Source organism: Monopterus albus, unplaced genomic scaffold, assembly GCF_001952655.1.
Source record: "Monopterus albus unplaced genomic scaffold, M_albus_1.0 scaffold295.1, whole genome shotgun sequence".
NCBI classification, from domain to species: domain Eukaryota; kingdom Metazoa; phylum Chordata; class Actinopteri; order Synbranchiformes; family Synbranchidae; genus Monopterus; species Monopterus albus.
In genome coordinates, this window is record NW_018128175.1 from 251,533 (window position 1) to 272,141 (window position 20,609).

The 20,609-nt window shown below is 42.9% G+C and overlaps 2 protein-coding genes across 2 annotated transcripts in view; both read right to left on the bottom strand.

Moving 5' to 3' along the window:
- abtb2b (ankyrin repeat and BTB (POZ) domain containing 2b) overlaps positions 1-14,939 on the bottom strand; it is a 44,978-nt gene extending 30,039 nt beyond the window's left edge. The window contains exon 1 of the mRNA XM_020623275.1: positions 13,299-14,939. Within this exon, the coding sequence (XP_020478931.1) occupies positions 13,299-14,184 (886 nt within the window). The 5' untranslated portion in view covers positions 14,185-14,939. The remainder of the gene's footprint in view (positions 1-13,298) is intronic.
- Positions 14,940-17,178: 2,239 nt separating this feature from the next.
- b4galnt4a (beta-1,4-N-acetyl-galactosaminyl transferase 4a) overlaps positions 17,179-20,609 on the bottom strand; it is a 138,466-nt gene continuing 135,035 nt past the window's right edge. The window contains 5 exon segments of the mRNA XM_020623274.1: positions 17,179-18,501; positions 19,111-19,237; positions 19,475-19,628; positions 20,346-20,418; positions 20,515-20,609. The exon segment at positions 20,515-20,609 is cut by the window's right edge and continues 5 nt beyond it. Of these exon segments, the coding sequence (XP_020478930.1) occupies positions 18,387-18,501; positions 19,111-19,237; positions 19,475-19,628; positions 20,346-20,418; positions 20,515-20,609 (564 nt within the window). The 3' untranslated portion in view covers positions 17,179-18,386.

Genomic DNA, 20,609 nt, shown 5'->3' on the forward strand with positions numbered 1-20,609 from the left:
GTTGCCTTCCTCAGTTTCATTTTCCTCCAACTCTTACATATTTATTCTATCCAGAAAACCAGAACACTTTAACAAACAGATCACTCGAAGAAAGTGCATGCAAAGCCAAACTCCATTTGCCTTTTAAATGCTCAGGAAGCTGAGCAATTCTCAAGAGTAAGCATGTGCTTCTGTGTATTTTTTTGTAAGTATTGCACAAAAACCGGTCAGTTCACTTCAAATGATGTTCTCACAATGCTTCCCAAAACCACTCCAGCTAAATAATAGTTGACAGACATTAAGCCCTTCCAAACACACAAAACGAACAGAAACTCACACCCTGGCACAGACACTGAGAAATTTTTGACTGGCCACATTGTACTTTACAAATAATGCTCTTTACAGAAATGAATAAATCCTAGCTCTGCAGGAAAGACCAAATAAATCATCATGAACACACACACCACTCAAAATGAGGCTGCGTTATAAAATCACAGAATGTTAGGACATGAAATGTTTCCACAGTGTTGTATGGTCAACCCACTCAGACTTGTAATATGTGCTGAATGTCAGGCTCTAACCACCATGGGAATTGTTAGTAAATCCTGACCAGTGAGAGGTGCAAGCCACATCCCGACCACACACACACAAACCCCTCAACCCTTCCCAGAGAGACCAGACTGCTCGGCAGAGACCCTTTAAAGGGGTGGTGTACATGGGTGTGTGAGTACTTTAGAGGAATGTTTATGTGTAATAGAGTAGGGGAGAGGACTATTCTTACACATGCTCCCAACAGCTCTTGTGCAAACAGTGAACCGAGTGACAAATCTGTTTTCATTTTCCTTATCCCACTACAGGGTCTGACCTGGTGTGATGATGATGGCTGACCATGTGTTTCTGCCGATCTTCATCACCTATACCCTCCTCCTGTGTTTGTATCGTGCCTGACAGGTTTTCACTTGCATATCTATTTTTTGCCCAATCTTTCACCTTTAATCCTCCCCCCAACTCGTTCTTCCTGTCCCATTTGAAGATAAACGGCCTCTGCTTTGCCCACTCGGGACACCCCATGACCATGAATGTCTAGACAGACACAGAGAGGGGCTTGTGGGATGTATCATTCAACTGCTTTCCAAGTGATCAGAGTTGGGGTTTTGGACTTCCCAAAGGTTTAAGCTAGGAACACACACACACACACACACACACACACACACACACACACACTTCAACCCTCAGGGGACTTGACACTGACTTGCATTCATTTCCTGTAGACTTACCCTAACTCTTCCCCTAACCCTTACCTTAACTTAACCTCACCCTAACCTTAAGCCAAAGAGTCACTCTAAAATTCAGTGATTTACAAGACACCTACGATGAAGGCCAAGTCTCCAAAAGGAGAGTGTGTAAACAGGTTTTGGTTCCCACAGTCTAAAGAGACATTTAGAGTGAACATATGGAACAAGTCTGTCATTTGGAGACGGTTACAGAGCTGCTGCATTTATACTTGTGCAAACATTAACATTCTAACTAGGGGGTGCGCCATAAGCAAAGTACAGAAAAGAAGACAAAGAAGTTAGGAAACAGAAATGGCTCAAAGCTGTTGTAATTTTCACCCTAGGACTGGTATTATGCCACATTATTAAGCTTAACCATTTAGATTGAGAATAGGTGGTCAGTTTAGCCAGTGCCAATTAAAGTAATGCCAATTTGCTCCAATGTTTTAGGAGATGCAAGTAGCCACTAGTGGACCAATAGCAGGCAGCTATATCTTGGTCAGACCGGAGTTGATCAACCAATCAGTGTGCAGGACATGCAGCTCCACACAATGCATAGTTGAGATTTGGGAGGTGTGCGCATAAGACTGTCTGCAACCATCACCAACTTCGTTTACCCATAAACCCCTTTGCTGCATAGGTATGAGTTGATCCCAACACGTAGTCTAAATTAAGCTTAATACCAGGCGTTTGTGCGCACACACACACGCACTCTTCAATTTCAGCCTGTGACATCTCAAGAGGGTTTTCAAAAACAGCAGGGTGATAATGAGCTACATTTCACCTTTTCCCACCACCACAGGAAGCAGAAGAAGAGAATAACACACACCACAATGAAGATGGATAGGAGCTAGGGAGATATTAAACCATTATAAAGACAGTGATGGTATTTCAAGAAAGAAATGAGGGGATATAGAAGAAGACCTTTTTAGTTTCTTGCCAAAAGCCAGAATGAGACCAGCAGCCATCCTCCTAACAAGCTGATATCCAGAGATTACCGCAAAATTGTGCCTTTTGGTATGTGTTGATATAATGATGCTTTCCCCAGCCATGGTCTTTGAGCTACAAGTTCCCAGGAGCTTTGAACAGCAGCCTTGTGCGGGAAGACTCTGGCTGACCCTCGGCCAGAGGAAACCTGGCAGGACACATGGAGAGACAACCAAAAGAAAGAAGGACAAGCAAGAGAAGGACAAACAAGAGAAGGACAAACAAGAGAAGGACAGGGAAAGTTGGGGAAGACAGGAGAAAGGGAGGAGGCAAAACTGTCTCTGATTCAATTTTCAGACTGTGGTGACACACAAACCACCTTGCAGACAGGCACACACTCATGACAAAGATAGCCCAGAGAGCCAGAGAGTGTCAAAAGGGAGTTGCATGCAGAAGTGCATAAGCCAGGGCATGACTAGTAGTTGACCTCACTGTGCTAGCCAGCTAACTGCTTACCTCACCATGAGTCGGTCAGGGGGTAATTATGGCCTTCAGAGCAGAAGTGCAGTAGAGCCAAGAACCACTAAGCAGGTTCACTTCTGGCTCTACATTTTTTTTTCCTCCTCTGTGCTTGTCAGTGTCCCTCGTGCCTATGTGTTTTAATCTCCACGTGTTAAATCTTTTTAAACACATTAATAATGCTTCTCTCATCTCCTCTGTGGGTAAAGTTAACATCAGTGTCCTACATCTTGTAAAATTCCATCATATTTCAAATAAAATGGCTTTTAAATAAGGCCCCCTCTCTCTCTTCTCTATCCATCTGCAGGTAGTAATTCATTTGCACTGAAACTCAATAGTCTTTCTTTCACTCACAATATTTTGTATGTGCATGAAACAGAGTGTTGTTATATGTCGTGCGGAACATAAGGAGCAGCCAAAGAGATGAAGAGGGGAGGACAGAGAGATGGCACTCTCGGGAGGGTTCCCCAAGGCCAGGACCAGAAGCAGGGGCTCCGCAAAAGTTTGTCTCTCTCAGCATGGGGCTGTAGATGATATATAGGTATCCATCCTCTCTCTCTCTCTCTCTCTCACACACACACAAAGATATCACACATACGTCCCAGTGAGTTTAAGAAACACTGCACCTGCATCCAGGGAAATGCCTGCTGATAGTGTAAATGCCTTTCCATCTTTGTCCGTTTGCTAGTTACTTATCAGTCTCTGTCTTTATCTCAAGTGGTTTTTGTTTTTCTTTGTGGGTGTGTGGACAAAAGTGCTATTCTGTGTTATCTTTCAGTAGCCAGACACACACTTTGAACCACAATGCTCTTAGAGTCACAGCGACACATCTAGACATCTCCCCCCCTGTGTTTTCACATTTGGGCTTGCTTCTCTGTTAACTTGCTCCACTGTTCTTGTGACATCAGATCCTCTGTGTTCTGGATCCCGTCTGCCAACCTTATGCCAAAAGAAATTCTTCTGGCTGAAAAGTGTAAACAAACTAACAACAACTTTGTTGGGATGTTTCTATGAAGTTAATGAGTAAAAGCTGCTCACACTCTACAGTTTGGCTTAAGCTCAGCTGACCAGCTGGGGGGGGGGTTGCAGTGTTTATGACTCGCTGACCCTCATGCTGACTTCCTCCCCTTCATCCACCTTAAACTCTGGACACATATGCCTCTTTCAACCTCATCATGCAGACACACACCCATTCTTGGCACCTAACTAGATTGCTGAAAGGCCCCTTCTTGCCAAAAGGAAACCAACTATAGACAAAGCCTGGATTTGTTGGCGTGTTTACTTAATAGCAGAAAGGCGTGTTGACTGCTCCAGCTCCACAGCATCTTCCTTACTGCCCTATTAGAGTGAATGCTTAGCTTTACAACAGAAGCAACATATGACCAGGACACTAACAAGTAGATATATGTATGTTCAGAATGTGCATTGTATGGACTGTTAATTAATGTGAACCACATGGAAAAAGAGGAGAACGTTTGTTCAGTAAAGCCAAATTTAGTCACACTTGTGTTTACAGGCCATGCAGGTGGAGCAAATTTCTAATCCTAACATGTTTGGTAATCCCACTGGGTTTACACCTCTTCAGGTTTGATCATCTGATGAATATGTTGGCATCATATGCTTTTAGAGGCTGTATTTTACCCCTTGAGGTCACTGAGCGTGGCTCTGTGCCTGGTTTAAGCCATGCTCTGTTTAACTGCTGTCTGACTGACTTCCTCTGCAGTCTCCACTCCTCTGCACAGACTGGGACACACTACCAACAACAAGTCACTCAAGATATTAATAGTCCAATTCATATTCACGCATGATGTACTGACAGGCATAGGACACACTGCAGAATTCATCTTTTAAAAACAGGGGAAATAAAATAAAACATGTGCATCCCTCTCTTGAAGAGAAGCAGCATTTTCAAAAGCACTTAGCTGCTTGACACAAGTTGAACCAAAGAAAATTCCATTTCTGTAAACACTCAAACAAGGCGTCCTTTCACCAATGTGAAATTCCACTACATACAACCCCATTCCCTCTGCCATGTTCTTCCTCCACCCCCATAATGCTCAAAAGGCAGATTAGCTCAAAGTTGGAAAGGAAACTTGGCCACTATTGCTGGAGTGCCTTATATCCAGTGCTGTCTGTCACCCTGCAGCGACACACAGATGGTCAACACAATAAAGATAGAAAGAGGAGGGTCAAGAGAGAGAGAGAGGGACACAGAAGATGTGTTGTGGATGAACAGACAGACAGAGCTATTAACTAATTCACTGAAAACATAAAAAGTTTAATTATATACATGGACCCACACATGCAGACAGTTATATGCAGATGTAGCCCAAATTAGTGGGATCATACCCAAAGCGACATATCCTGTACAGACACACAGCCACAAAAAAACAAAGCATCTGGCCAGAGGTTTCTTATGGCACCATTACAGGAGTCAAACAAGTTTCTCTCACCAAACAAACACAACAAAGATTTAAATCCAAGTATACTCCTTGATGCTTTTCAAAGACATGCTTATTATATGTAGTAAGGAGGCTCTAAAGAAACACAGGCCAACCTGATGGTGACTGTTCCATCTCTGTCTGCATCCCCTAAACATCACCTAAACCTAACTCCTAATTAACAGTGTTTGGCAAAGAGCAACACCTCAATATCACCAGCTATGTTTTGTTGTTGACTTTCTCTAATAATACACACCTTCTTTTGGTTACCTTCAGGACCCAGACTGTTTATTTTGGTTCAAAGAAGTCACATGTGGCGGATGTGCTCTGCAGATCTTATCGATGGAAAGAGACGAAAATCTAAGGCCAAGGGTGTCCTGTCTTGACAGAGTCTGTTTTCCTCTGCCCACATGTGTTCTCCATATGGCCCTGGTCTAAATGTGCTCCTTCCCACCACTAACCACACGGGAATTCCAGGAAGCCTTACTGTACATGGTTTTGGTCTAAATATGCAGTGTGCGGCACTGTGGCTCTTTTAATCACCACATGTGTATCTGGATGACCTTGACCCAACAGATAATGTTTTTAGTAAATGGGACATGTTATAAGGTTGCAGTTAAACAATATAAAATTGAAATGGTCACTGGGTGGCAGAGAACAAGCAGAAAGGAGAAAAAGGAAACAGTACAAACAATGGTGCAAACTAGAGCCAAAGATGGTAATCAATGTGGCCCCAGAACAACCGACGGCACTGACAAAGACAGACAAAAAGTAGTCAAAGGACACTGGTGTGGTCTTTCGGAGGTCAGAAAACAGCTGAACAAGTTTCATAGAGCATAACAGGAGAAACACTGTCAAACCGCAATGAATCCACAGAGGTTTCAGTATCAGCACAACTTTGGGGAAGGGCAATGTAGGATGTGATTCAGACAAGCCACTGAGCCTCTGTGTTTACATACATGTTGCTACTGACAGAGCTGCAGGCTCGACCCACACACACAAATGCATTCCAGCGTCTGAGGGAGATAAGCAACATGGCTAAAAAAGGGGCAGGTGGTGAGAGGTACAGGAGGATGAAGAAAGGGTGACAGCATGGCTATTGCTCCGGCTCACAGTTGTGACAAGAGCTAATGGAAACACTGTATTCATTGCTGTCACTGGAAGGGCAATGGACGTTTCAAGAGCATAAGCTAGACCAAGACCTTGTCTGTGTTGTGCTTGTATTACAAAAACAGCTGCATCTCCTTGGATTCAATCACTTATGTCATCCCTCAAATCAACCACACTGAGAGAGATGTCAAATCCAGGTCAACACACACACACGCACACACACACACACACACACACACACACACACACACACACACACAGCAATTCTTTTCAAAAGCAGAGATACCATCAGTATCAGAGCAAAGAGACAGATGGGAGAGACAGCACGACAGAGTTAAAAAAAAAAAAAATGCTGACATCACGTCAAGGGCCGTGGTGACCTACTTATTATTGAGAGGCAACATGCTCCTCAGTTAACCTGTCATGATTGGCACTCGCCTACGGAACCTGGCACAGTCGACAACAGACTTGTCATTAAAGCTGCTTTTTCCATTCTGCCTCTCGCTCCTTTTCACTCCCCTGCTCTCTCTATCCAGCTTCTCCCTCTGGAAAATTGGCTGGCTCTTTGGGGTGCTGGAGAAACTGCTGTCAAACGTCACGCAGGCTGTGAGCTATTGCTCAACCTGCAGAAGATGGTCTCTGAAGTGGCTCTGAGGCTTTTCCAATGCATAATAATTGAACTTTACCAATCAGCTTCTATCACTGCTGCTCTGACTCCACTGGACAAACAGGTCACTGACAGCATCACTAAAAGCTTCTTCTTTTAGCCCATTCACAGAAAGAACAGTTTAGACTAAAAAGGAAACACTAATTAAAAAAAACATTTTCCTTAGCTTGACTGAAGGACATTTAATAGAAGCAGTGTCCCTTATTTTTGCCAAGTGAAGGAAGCGATCACAGGCCATCCTTTGGTAGACATACACACACACAGAGCCTTCCTCCACTGCAGAGATTTGCCTCTGGCCAAACTGGCTACACAGTTCCCAGTCAGAGAGGATATGTGGGATTGCAGCTCCATCAAACACTATCGCTCCACGACTCCATCCAGCCAAGTTGGTACGATCCCAACAGATTTCACCAGAGAACAGAGCGAGTGGTTATCCAATCCCTGGTCAGACAAATCTGTTTTCACTTATATTACACATTTACCGTCTCCTCTCCATGTTCCCCCAGCCTGACCATCCGATCTGTTTGTGTGTGTAGTTAAATATTACAACCAAATCACAAACAGACTCGCTCCAGTTTTATTGGAGCACCCATGCAGAGAGAATGATCCATGCCAGTTAATGCCTATTAGCAATTATAACTGTGATGGTTGGCATTGATTTTTCAGGGATAAGGGGCAGGAAAAGTGGTGATTTCACTGGGGTTTTGTGGTTTGAGAGCTATTCAAAGTTTACTCTTCATAAGATCTGTATAAATGTTTAAAAGCAAGGCGGAACAGATCTGCACAAAAACAACCAAATGAAAAGACTGAATGGAGCCTTTTCTTTGCAAACCACAGTTTTTAAATACTTAATCAAGTCATCTCTAACTTAAAGCTATAATATATAACTTTTTTCAAATGTTTTTGCTGTAGAAAAACAATCCAAAGCTCATCTTAATGTGGAGAGGTGCTGTCGAAGCCTCCTGTGATCAATACTTATTGAACCGCACCAGAAGCGGTGCAGAGATATTAGCTTCTTTTAAAGATTTGGAGTGGGACTGACTTCTCTAACCACTCAGAGTTTCAGTTGTTTTCTGCTTGATCAGTAAGTACCTTTGCCTTGACCCTCACTGTGTCTGGGTAGTAAAGTTAGACAGCACTTTTTCTTGCGCCTCAGTCTCAGAGAAAAAAACCAATGTGAAGTCGTTATCGGTTACATTGCCATCCCACCCTCTTTCTTTCCCTTTTTGTCTTATGTTACCAAAGCAACTGGCTAAGTGGGCAAAACATACCAAAAAAGGCAGATTGTGACAACCTAGACCAATATGATCCAAAAATATAAGCAGTAATGGCTTGTTGTGCATGTTTGTTGTCAATCATACTCAAAGGCAAAGTCTTTTTCTCAACCCCCATCCAAGGTTTTAGAGACTGCCCTCACCAATCTCTCCTTCCTTCATAAAAAAAGAAATCTCCAGGCCCATGGTGCAGCTTTGTATTTTTTACTCAACTGCTCATTTCTAGCTTAATACAGGAAAATGTATCATCACAAGCTTCATTTCATCTGTGTGCATAAGTCAATGAAAGACCACTTTTATGTGTAAAGTAAAGTGACTGGCCTACATCATTGCTAAGTCAGCGAGTTATTGTTCGAGCCCAGCTGTCAACTGCATGACTACTGACCGCATCCACTGGTGCCAACACTTAGTCCAAGTCCTCAGTCTTGCATATTTTTCTACTAAGAAAACACCTGCCTTTACTAGTATGACTGCCTCTGACCTTTCACCATCCAATTTTTGACACCTAACACTTGGATTTCAGTCTTATAACGACCTATCCAGACTCTAACACAGGTGCATGCAGCAGTGCCGTCTCTACACCAGACTTCACACTGGGAATGATGCGATGTACTGTGGTTCCTTTCAACAAAACCATTGCCACCATCCAGGCAATGTGCTAAGCTGCTTGGTCCAAGATTCCAGCCAGTCATCCTGCTTCTCTCATTAGCTGCCTGGCCTGAAACCCCAGCCCAATGTGCAGAAAACATTCCCTCGAGAACCATAAGCAGGACTTTGTGGTAACGTATGTCACACACTGGCTGAACATTTTCCAATTTAAACAAGCCAAATAATCTCAATGGCATTCTCAACTCTCCTGCTCTCTTTAAATAGAATACAGACTCAACCACTATTCTTCAAGAATGTGATTAGAAAGACTAAAGATGCATGAATGATGTCAAGTTTGCTGTCACAGCTTCTGTTTGTGTCTATTGCCTTTTCCTTTGAGTATCTGACATCCCCATCTTTCTTTGCTTCCTCCTTATCAGTGCTTGAAAGCGTCATTAAGAAGCATGATTCATGCTGCTGTAATGTAGTAGGAGGAGCACAGCTGGAAATAAAAATACAAATAATGACTGAAATTTCAGAGAAGAGAGGAGACAGGCTACAAACAGGGAAGTATCAAAGAATGTGAAATCAACTAGAGGTTCCTGAATTCATGTCATTGGTTTTGCAACAACTGGACAAATCATTTGTTGTGTCATATCTGTGAATGCATTACTCATGGTTTCCCTAGAATAGTCTATACCCACACAAGTACATTTAAGTACTCACAGATGAGCACAGTGAAACACGTGCACACCAACACTCCAATAGGTCAGTGTTTTCACAGCTGGGACTGGACAAGAAGCCAGTACAAACAGCGACATGGACCATCTGTGTGTATGTGTGACCTGGTACACACACCCACACATACCACTCTTACACACACACACACACACACACACACACACACAAACAAACTGGACTGTTTTATGAAGGAATAACCCTTTTTATCTATTAAAGCCTAAAGCTATATATGAATTATGGTCTAAACCCTACACACACTGATCTCCTGACATGCTCACAAGGTTCACCTAAATTCATCTTTACAGTTATTCAGGCCAAATACTGCATAGGTTTGTTGTCAATTCCTAGGCAAATGTGCAGCATGCCTAACTCTCAGGCATGAACCTAAGTAGCCTATATTTTTACTATAATGTTAATGTCCTGATGCCTTTTCCAAAACTGTATTTGAGTCTGCTTCAGAAGAGTGGAGGGGGGAGTGTATTTTCAGAGTGCTGGTTTCCCCATCTGTGCGACCACAGTGCTGGGCTGCTCTCACTGCAACTTTCTGCCCACTGTTCCCATGCCTCGTTCTGGGCTAAATACATATTTAGGGAAATACCGAGCAGGAAATCATATGCCTTGCTCTCTCCATGCACCCAAAACCTATTACTCACAGCCTCTTTTTTTTTTTTTTTTTTTTTTTTTTTTTTTTTTTTTTTTTTTACTACTTCTATGGGACTACTGCAGAGAAACTAAACTTGAAAGTTAGTTTTGGGCCAAATTAAAGTTGATCTATCCAGGTAAATTTTGCTGCTCATGAATGCTCTCTTTCAGCTTTCCCTGCTTCTGATTCATACAGTTCTTCAGAGCAGCCCTTTACAACCACACTCTTCTACTACTGGTCACTACAAAGCTAGAGTGGAGCTGATGAGAGAGCTAGAAGCAAGGATCAAGGACTACTGACTCTCTAATCCTTAGTTTGCACATCCAGATTTTGGACTATTGTTACAGCAGGCTAGGTGGGAAACAAATAAGGCCACAATGTAGTCTGAGAAAATTGTAAAATTAAGTCCCACAAAAAACCTCAAACAAGGCTGCATTTTGAAATCTGTTCTGCCAGCTGGATTGGAGTTTAACAGACATCTCTGTGCCAGTCATGAAGATCAATGATTTCATAGCCACTTCCACTGTCCATTAGTAAAGCTACTACTATGCACTTTAAAATGCCCGACATCAATACAAATAAGAGGAAGAGCTTGCTCATGCCATTTCTGTGTGAGGAGAAATAAATGACAAATTGATTCTTCTGTATAGTGAGTTCAACTGGTGCTGTGGAGGCCTTGGAACACATGCTAAGCAGATTAAATAGGTTTGGGGGCTTGTGTATGTGTGTTTGCGTATTCGTATGAGCGCATGCATGAATAAGATCCTGGCACATCACAATCAAGCTCCTCTAATGCACTCCCCGTGGACCTGAAGAAATAAACAGATAAAGTGCATGTGAATGCAATGGCAAAAGAGAGAGCCAAGAGTGAGCGGAATAGGGTAGGAGGAGAGCAAAGAGGGTGTGAGAGAGAGAGAGAGTTTTCAGAAATGTTATTGGAGCCGTAGAAGTCATTTCTGACTTAAAGAGTTCCAGATGTGGGCCAGCCCCTGAGAAAGAGTCAGAGAAACTGAGTAAAATGAAGAGGGAGGAGTATTTAAATGACTGTGCTCTTCAATATGAGTAGTAGTCTACCCTCCAGGCTTGAGAGCAGAAAACAGATCTTTGCTTTTGTGTACACTGATGGTTGTGGTGGCTGTGATGGGAAAGAGGACTTCAGCAGAACCACATTTAAGGTGTTGGGAGTCAGGTGGTCAAGTGGCAGAGGGCTATGCCTAACCCTTATCCAAACCTAGCCTAAACAGAATTCCCACTTTAACCTTAAAACCAAGTCTTTACCCTCAAATAGCTTTTTGACAGTGTGTGAGAAAATGAGGACAGACAAAAACATCTTCACTTCCATGGTATAAAACTCAAAACTGGTTCACACAGTACAAGTACACAACGGTCCTCCTCAAACCCAGTGACTGAACACACCAAAACTGACAAGTCAAAACACTTCCAAATAACTTGTGGTTGGTATGTCTTTAACTTTAGCTCCAACTCGAGCCAGCTAAGAGAAATTCATGAGTGAAACCTGTGACTGATACACAGAATATGAAACGTAATGTATCAGTGAATGAGTGTGTGCAGGTACTGCAAGTTAAGTACTGACTGATCTCAAGCCTTTATTCTTACACAAAAGCTGCTCTTGCATTATACTCTTAACTACATCAGTAGCCGTCTGATGGCACTGCTGTAATAATGACTCTCTCTAGTTATTTTCTCTGTGCTGTGCACATGATAATATACATAGATGCATGCACTCAGCTTTCCAAGCATTTGCTCTCACTCCCTCTGCACTGGACTAAGCTGCACAATCCCACAACAAAAGGCTATTGTGCCGCAGTAAAATGCTCTGCTCCCGGGAGCTGGTAATGTGCCACAAACAAAGGATGGTTACATTGTCCCAACACAAACTCATGAATCAACTCAACACTGGGCTGCCAAAACAGCCACAGAAGAAGCGCTACAATTCTATGGGTTTGATAAAAGGGGGAAGAGATTGAGGGTTAACTGAGGAGGGATGTGAGAATGGAGGAAATAAATGGACAGGATGCACAGCTGGAGCTGGAAGACAGAGGAGGGAGAGAGAGCTGTACAATACAGATGAGGACAAATTAAAGGAAAAACCTGAATAAATGAGTGGTCTCTTTTAAAATGTCAGTACCCCCATCCATACGGCAGGAGAGGTCAGTGAAAGGTTTGCTGCTTACAAACATGATGTGAATCTTATGCTATGGCCTTCACAGTCACCAGATCTAAACCCAACCAAACACCTGCAGGAGGTTTTGGAGCGACATGTTAGACAGCGCTCTCACCACCATCATCATCAAACACCGACTGAGGGAATATCTTCTGGAAGTAGAATTCCAAACAATGCCAAAGTGCACTGAAGCTGGTCTGGTGGCACATAGTGTCCCAACACCTGTGACCCTTTATGTTGGTTCTTCCCATTTGTCACCCATCTGTATCTTCTGAATGGGTGGTTGGTAAAAGGGGTTTGTCCTACAGGATGAGGACATGCAAGAAGGGGAGGATTTTAAAGGAGGGCAGCCAACACAGCAGGAGGATGAGTGGTGAAGACAGTGTAAACAGAGAGCTGTGTCAACACACTAGTCTCCTGCCTGGGCTCCAAACCCCTCTGCACCCCAAATCACAACAGCAGAGAAAGAGTGACATGTGAGGACTCAAATCTTGCAGCTGACAGATGAGAGTGAAATTTATAATCAAATGTGACTGCTCAACACAGCAGTCCAGAAGCCATTTCCCCTCTTGCAACCTTTGGTCAGGGAGAAAATACGTTCTTTGTTCATATCAAATGCCTCCCAGACGTCATGTTCCTATTCTGACCAGTCAAATTAGCACTGAGTCCATGTAACGCTCACATACAAAGAGCTTCTATTATATGCAGCAGCAGACCACGTTTCACCTTTTCCACACATGTGGACTGTGAGGGATGGAAAGGTGCTCACCAGCACTCTGAAAGGAGTGTGTGTGTGAGACAGAAAGAAAAGTTCAGGGTGAATTACAACATCCATTTCTACTCCACAAAACAAACTGAAAACTGTCATTTGCATCAATTTACTTACACAAACTACACATTCTGTTGCTCTCAGTCCACAGAAAAGGATTTAAAAACATCATTAAACCCACCACTGGCGTTCTTCCCGCAGATCAGGTGTTCATAGTGCTGAAGGACTCCCCACAGCTCCGCGTCATTGTTCACCACCCCCTCCAGAGTTTCTGCACTCACTGGGGCGCATCCTGACCCCGAATCCGGTCCCAAATGACCTCTCTCTGCCATCAATACCCGGGCTGCAATCTCCTCCACCAGAGCCTCCATGCTTGCAGTCATGCATATAGCCGCGTATTCATGGATGCGCACGGAGATGCGGGTGTCCACCATCCAGCGGAAGAAGCGACCCACGGAGAAAGAGAGGCCACAGCGGGCGGACTTGCCCTTCCTCAGCAGCTCCCCGGCGCTCATACTGTACATGGATATAGCCTTTACCGTAGCAGATACGCAGTGATCGGCCAGGGCCCAGCTGAGCACCAGCCTCATGGCGCTCTGCACCTCGAAGCGCGTACAGCGGCAGTGCATGACGCTGAGACGCTGAGCCTCTCTGGAAACGCGAATCAGAGCTCTGCGGAGGAGAGTGGACAGCCGCCTCACGGCCTCCGGAGAGAATGTAGGTCCCCCTTTAACGCTCCGACTCTCGGCCACTTTGCGCAGTATCTTGGCGACCTCCTCTTCTGCCCAGGGGAACTCCTCCAGATCAGGTAAGCGGGGACACTTGGAGAAAATGTCCTCTGGGTCTTCGGGGAGGACAGTGTTAACAGTGTCCCAGCTGTTGTTCCTGCTGTTCATGGAGCCGGAGTAGTACCACCAGTTGCCCCGGTGAGGGGCCGTAATGAAGGCCTGGGAATTTGACTTGGAGGAGGACAGGCTGAGGGATTTGCAGGAGTCCCCCGCCCCGTAGCCAGAGTCCAATGTCAGGTCCTCCAGGGTTTTCATGTGGACATTGCTTAGACCAGCCATTACTGTGAAATCACCTCTGCAAAACTCACCAGTGGTGGTTTAACTGAAAGTTAATGAAGCAGCCGTGTGCTCCCCGCAGAGCTGGATGAACCGGTTACACAGGGCAACACTTGTCAAACATGCTGCCAAATACGAGGAGAAGGGCGGTGAAGGAGCACAACTGTACAAGCGGATAAAATCCTTCTATACAGGAAATGTTTCATCGATTCCGTCTGTATTGTCGCTGACAAACAGGGCAGTTGTGAAACTTAAAGACGTCCTGGCTTCAGCGTGCTCACGGGCAGTACAGGCATTTAAACTTCCTCCAAAATCCACAGTCTTTTCAAACACGACGAAATGCCCCGCCACTGTCTGAGCAAAGCCAAACCCGAGGTCATATATAGAAAGAAACCAGACACTCAACGGACCGAAACTACTTCGTTTAAGTATACAACCGCATAAAACTCTTGAATTTGCCTCTTCGCTCTCCTGTCCCTGGTCAGGAGCAGTTTGCTGGAAAGACTCAGCTGTAGGTGCGTGAGAAGAGGGACTGGAGATGAATGACACCACGGAAGCAGCCCAAACACCAATCAGGAAAGGGCCGACTTTTGTGCCAGCCAATCAGAAGCCGCTCCGAATCTTTCTTGAGTTTGGAAGGAAAAGTGTGGCAACAAATTACTTTTTCACATATTCACATTCGCATACGTAATTTTTATGTATTACTTTCAAATCTATCACAAACAATGGTTAAACGCAATTAATTGACAATTTAAACTCACTAATTAGAATAAACCTGTGGCTGGGTGTCCCCATTAGTTTTATATTCTATTCATGACTATGGGGAAATCTTTGTAGTTAGTTAACTGGAAGCAGAACGCGCAGACTCTAGGTATCTTCTCATGTTGACTCAGGGGACTTGGCTTTCTACCTACACATTAGTTAATCTCTCACCTGCAGACTGTAACAGAATCTGAATCAGTAAATCCATTTTAATTGTGTAAGAGATGGGGCAGTGTTTACTTTGATTTGATGAGGCTTAGGATTTTTGCTGAAAGCTTATTTCACAAGCTTATTTAGGATTGCAAGGCAGAGAGACATATTTCAACAGCCACTATAAGTATGTGCAAGTACATCTCTCCTTACTCCTCTTTTTTATTTTCTAGTAAGAAAACGTGTGCAAAGCAAAGTCTAAGTAAACCTTGTTATGAAACTTTACAGTTTAGCTCATACTGTGGCTCTATTTAATGTTTCTGCTTAGGGGGTGTAACATGCTTGAGATGAAATAACCCAAACGTGCTGAAGAGGCACACAAGAGGCGCATAACTACCTGCTTCTTACCACTCTGAAATCACAGGTAGGGTGTGTCTCCACTGAAATAGAGTTCAACACTATTACATAATGGGTGGATGACATTTACCCTGCATACCTCTGTGACTGCAACACATTGTGAAAGCGGCTGCAATGAATGTCTTCTTGCACATACAGTATACAGATCTGGAAGTTACGCCACATACCATGTAAAGTGGAAAAACTGACTCTCAAACATGTTCACATATCACGGTTTCTGAATCAATCATAGTCAACCTTTCAGTCCACTTAACCTCTCCAGTTAGTCACAGCTGCTCTAAATGAGATCAGAGACATAAGGGAAGAGGAAATGACAGGAGGTTAGCATTCACCTCATCCACATCTCATGTAGTTTTAGTGTGGACAGGGTTTTCCTCGTGGTCTCTCTCCGTGTGCCAGCCTGCTCAGGGCAGACATGAAGCTAGTCCACAGCCCAGAGCAGAGCGGCACACAGGGAGAGCAACAACTCAAAACAAAGAAACTCTGCAAATGATTAAATGCAGTCTGAAAACACAGCAGCTTTGTTGGAATTTAATGTTGGTTTTTACAATATTTGCTTTTCCTGTCTTAAAACTTCATGAAAACCATATTATGTCACCCTCAGAGAGTAAACCAGGGCTGCAGAGGGGTTTTACACTGGTATTTACTTTAGTTTGTTGTTAGTAAAACAAGTTGAATTATTTGCACAAAGGAAGTGATCCAACACACTGTCATGAGTGTGTGTGTGTGAACATGTGGGAGGGGATTTTGAAGCCTGACCATATTTTTCATGTCAGGTGTACCTCTGCAGGTACAGCATGTGTGTCCGCATGGGTGGAGCACCTCCGTGTGGTCACATAGGGAATAGAGTTGTTATTTTCATTTGTTGTAGTTGATGTAACAAAAACTAAAATTTAGGATTAACACATTTGAAAAACGACATGGACGTAGGCATAAAATTTTATTGGCAAAAAACCAGCAAATCAAAATAAAAGTACAATACATTATTAAAACCTTTTCTCTACAAAACAATTTCACAGAAATTACTTTGGAATGTATATTCCTATTTTTAATTTTAATGGTTCTTTTACATATATATATATATAGGTTTGTGTGTGTGTGTATATATACATACACAAACCTATATATACATATAAATGATGTAGACTGTAGAGTATAGACCTTTTCCTGAAGAGGCAAAGAAACGGTCTTGGAGGGCATTTTGACAATCATATTGTCAATAACCGATCATTAGCTTTCATCCATATATATGTCCAGCGTTAAGCCCTCCAGCCACTTCCTGTCAAAATAAATCCCATGTTGCATAAACAGAAGCATTAGGGACCCAGCCTACAGCCAAACTAACGGGAGCAGATGGGGTCCTGCTGGACTGAAGCTGCCAGTGAGTCTCCATCACACCTTCTGTTCCCTCTCAATAGTTATTTGTACCTTCTCTGATTATGTCAAATGGGGCAACTGGTTTGCAAAGACCACTCCCTCTTGTTTCTAGGGTAGCATAACAAACATACAGACATTTCTGTAATGTATTTAGTAGAGCCATTTTTCCATTTTTACAGTGTATCTGAATTTATAGTGACATTACAGCCTGAGTGAGTGTTTATTTTGAATAAAGTTAATGAGGTATCACATCAAATAATGTGCTGCTGAATTTTTTCAATGTGATACAGGACACAGATGATTTAAACGTCACTATTTTTGGATTTAATTTAGATTTTAAGTACATTCCAACCTTTTCTGATTTGGGATTGTAAATGTCAGAAAGCTTTTGTAGTACCCCTCCTGTTACAGTTTTAATGTTCCAGCTGACAATGAGGAGGGAATGTAGGACAGTGGAGTTTTAAGATATAAACCATTCCCAAATTCAGTGTTTTATAGCAGAGAATATCACCCCCAATGTTAGTGTGTCCACACTGAATTAGGACAAATGAAAACCTCATTTAAATAGCTAACAACAAAACAAACCTATGTGCAAGAATACAAGTCCTCACCAATAACCAGCATTAATATGGGTGTAGTATGTAAAACAGATATTACAATACAGCAGCAGGACTATTCATAATGTTTCAAAAGATAAAATCATCCAACATGACACTGAAAATGAATTAAAGATAAAAGAAATACAGGAGTGAGAGGAACAGAAAGAGATGATGTTTCTGTCACTATATTTTTAGAAAAGGGCTTTTCTGATTAGAACACTTTGATTCATAATATCATATATCAGGAAAACTTCAGCACCTTCGTCATACTGGCTAATAATATCCAACAGGTAGTAGTTCATGTATTTAGAAATACTGTTTACCAAAGAATTCCTCTACTCATACGTACTACACCACCATGTCTGACTATACTCTATGTATAACATGTTGACACACATTCTATTAGGCTTCCACGTGAGAGTGTGTTAGAAAAACTATCTTAGGCTGCCTTCACACCCCTTTGTTAAAAAAGCTGCTTCCTGTTATCATAAGCACACACAAACGCAACACACACACACACACGTACCCACACATACTCACACATACAGACAATAACAGCTGTCAAAAAACTGACTGTCTGAAAACATTGCACCAAAAAAGAACAGAGAGAAAGAGATAAAAAATAACTCTCTCCTCTCTGTACAGTAGTTCAGTCAGTGAGGCAAAGTGATGACTCAGGGTCTGTCTGCGTAAACAAGCTCACAAAGTTCAGATTTTGATTCCGTTTCCTTATACAGGCAAGCATACAAGAGGGGGCTGATGGTGAAACAGAGGTGTCCCAGAAAAGAGCCCATTTCAGAAAAGGCAGAGTTCAGGCAGTGAGCGAGCTCCTACATGTCTCTCTCTCAAACACAGTGGATCTGCAGGTAGGCGTTGGAATCCTCTGACCACCAGGGGGTGCTATCCTTTAGGAGTTTTCTTGTTTTGAGCATTCCACATGCCTCGTTTGGAGTGGTAGTAGTGAAAGAAGTTCCTCAAGCGTAACCTCTCTACTTCCAAACCATTTTGCAGCACCCTAGAGGGAGAGGACGGCAGAAACGCTGGGTTAAAAAGGGGACACCACAATTTTTTTTCCATCCAGGCAGAGCAGAGGAACTCATCTTGGTAAAGGTAACTGGTGGCTGTCATAGCCTGTTTGAAGTTTTTTCTTCTTTTATTCAAGGGTCAGTTCAGGCTTTGAATTTGCCAGTTTTATGCCACCACCCCAATTCATAGAAAGGTTTGTCTGTGAAAAAATACATTTAAAAAAATACCAGAAATAATATGCACCCATCATTTTGCAGAACAATTCTGCTTTTCCTTTGCTGGTACCCTACTGGAATTAAATGTGCACATTATCCACCTGCTTTGGTTTAATAGAGAACATTCTTTCATATACGACTTGGGTACAACAGTGTTAAATAAAAATAAAAAAAAACTACAAATATGATATCACAACAGTAATGCACTGTCATTTAGAGTAGATGGCCACAATCTTATAGCATGATGCAATATGGTTCAACACAACTTCCATTATAAAGCATATAATATTTAACTACAACTGTATCTGATGCAGTCCCAACAAAAGCTAAGATTCTAGTAGTATTCTCTGCAGGGTAATTATGTTGAATTGTTTGTGGGTTACCTGTCCAGCAGCTCCCAGTCCTCTCCACCCCAGCGGTCTTTGAATTCCTCTGTGTTCATCCCTCCAATCTTATCAAAATCTGACTTGTAGATTCCAAACAGACCAAAGCCATTTACCTCCCAGTAACCTGCAGGGAACAAAAACAGAAAAGAACTATGATCGACAGTGAGCATATTAATAAAGAAATCTTGATGCAGCTGTGTTTATAATGTATTTAAAATGAAAACCTCTATTATGAATTCAATGTTGCTGTCTGTACCTGGAGAATGACTTTAAATGAAAGTCAATATGTGTTAATAAGGAGTGTGGTTATATTTGTGTGAGCACAGACATGTACTGTAATGTGTGCGTATTTGGGTGTTACCATCAGGCTCCTGTGGTGAACTGCCACAGCTGAGTCTCATGACAATGGGAGCAAAAGCAAGGCGTCCCTCCACGCAGTGCTTCCTGATGCTTTCCAAGATGTTGAGAGGGAAGTGGATGTGCAGGTCACACAGGAACACGATGCTGTGATTATCCTGCAAGAGGACAGACAAACAGTAACGTACACATTCAGTCACTTTAAATAGTCTCCAAATTTATCCTATGTGAGGGTAAAAGAAAAGCATGTGTGAGTGAGTCTGTGCGACGACTGTGTATGAGCTGGTGTAAATTTGTGTGTATGTTCACATGCGACTAATAAGGGATTTTAGGATTAAAGCGTCTGGACTCAGCATCAGCTGTTTATCTTCACTATGAGAGCCCCGCAAGTCATTCAGACGTGAGTGACAGCCGTGCCGTCCCACCGTGACAGTGCTGACACTCAAATGAAGGATCACTGTCTGTCCAAATTCCCAGCCACTCCACATGAGTGTGTGACAGAGAGAAAGCCAGAAAGAGGCATAAGGGCACACACACAAATAACCTATGAAAAGGAGCGGATGTGACAGCTATGACATACACATGACAAAGGAAATGCAGCTAACTGTTTAAGCGATTCCCTGTCATCCACAGCTGGGCTCTGTGGGAAAGGGCAATGGGAAGCAAGGAAGGAGGCTCAGAGATAAGGGCGAGATCCACACCCTATGACAGATTGGCCTAGCAGTGATGTATTCTTTATTCATGAGTGTTCTTTCTGCCTGTCCATCATCCAGTTAAGGCCATGTGGTCAGTGTGAGTGGCTGACCTTCAGTGAGTGGCTTTTCCCTGCCAGCTCACCTACTGTTGTCTTGCCTCTGTGTGTTTGTTTCTCTAACCTCGATAGTGTCCACTCCGATCTGCAGTCCTGCTGAGCGCTCAAAGTTCCCTTCTCTCCGAAGATACTCATATCTATCAAACCAAAATTATACATACAAATCACTTGGAACCTTTAAAATATTCTAAAATGGATTTTACATAATATTACTGATTATGCCTCGCACACACCTTGGCACACTGCTCTCTCTGAGCGCCTGCTCTACATCCATGTCTTCACTCTCAAAGTCGACAATGATGATGCTAAAATTGTCATCCTTTGTCTG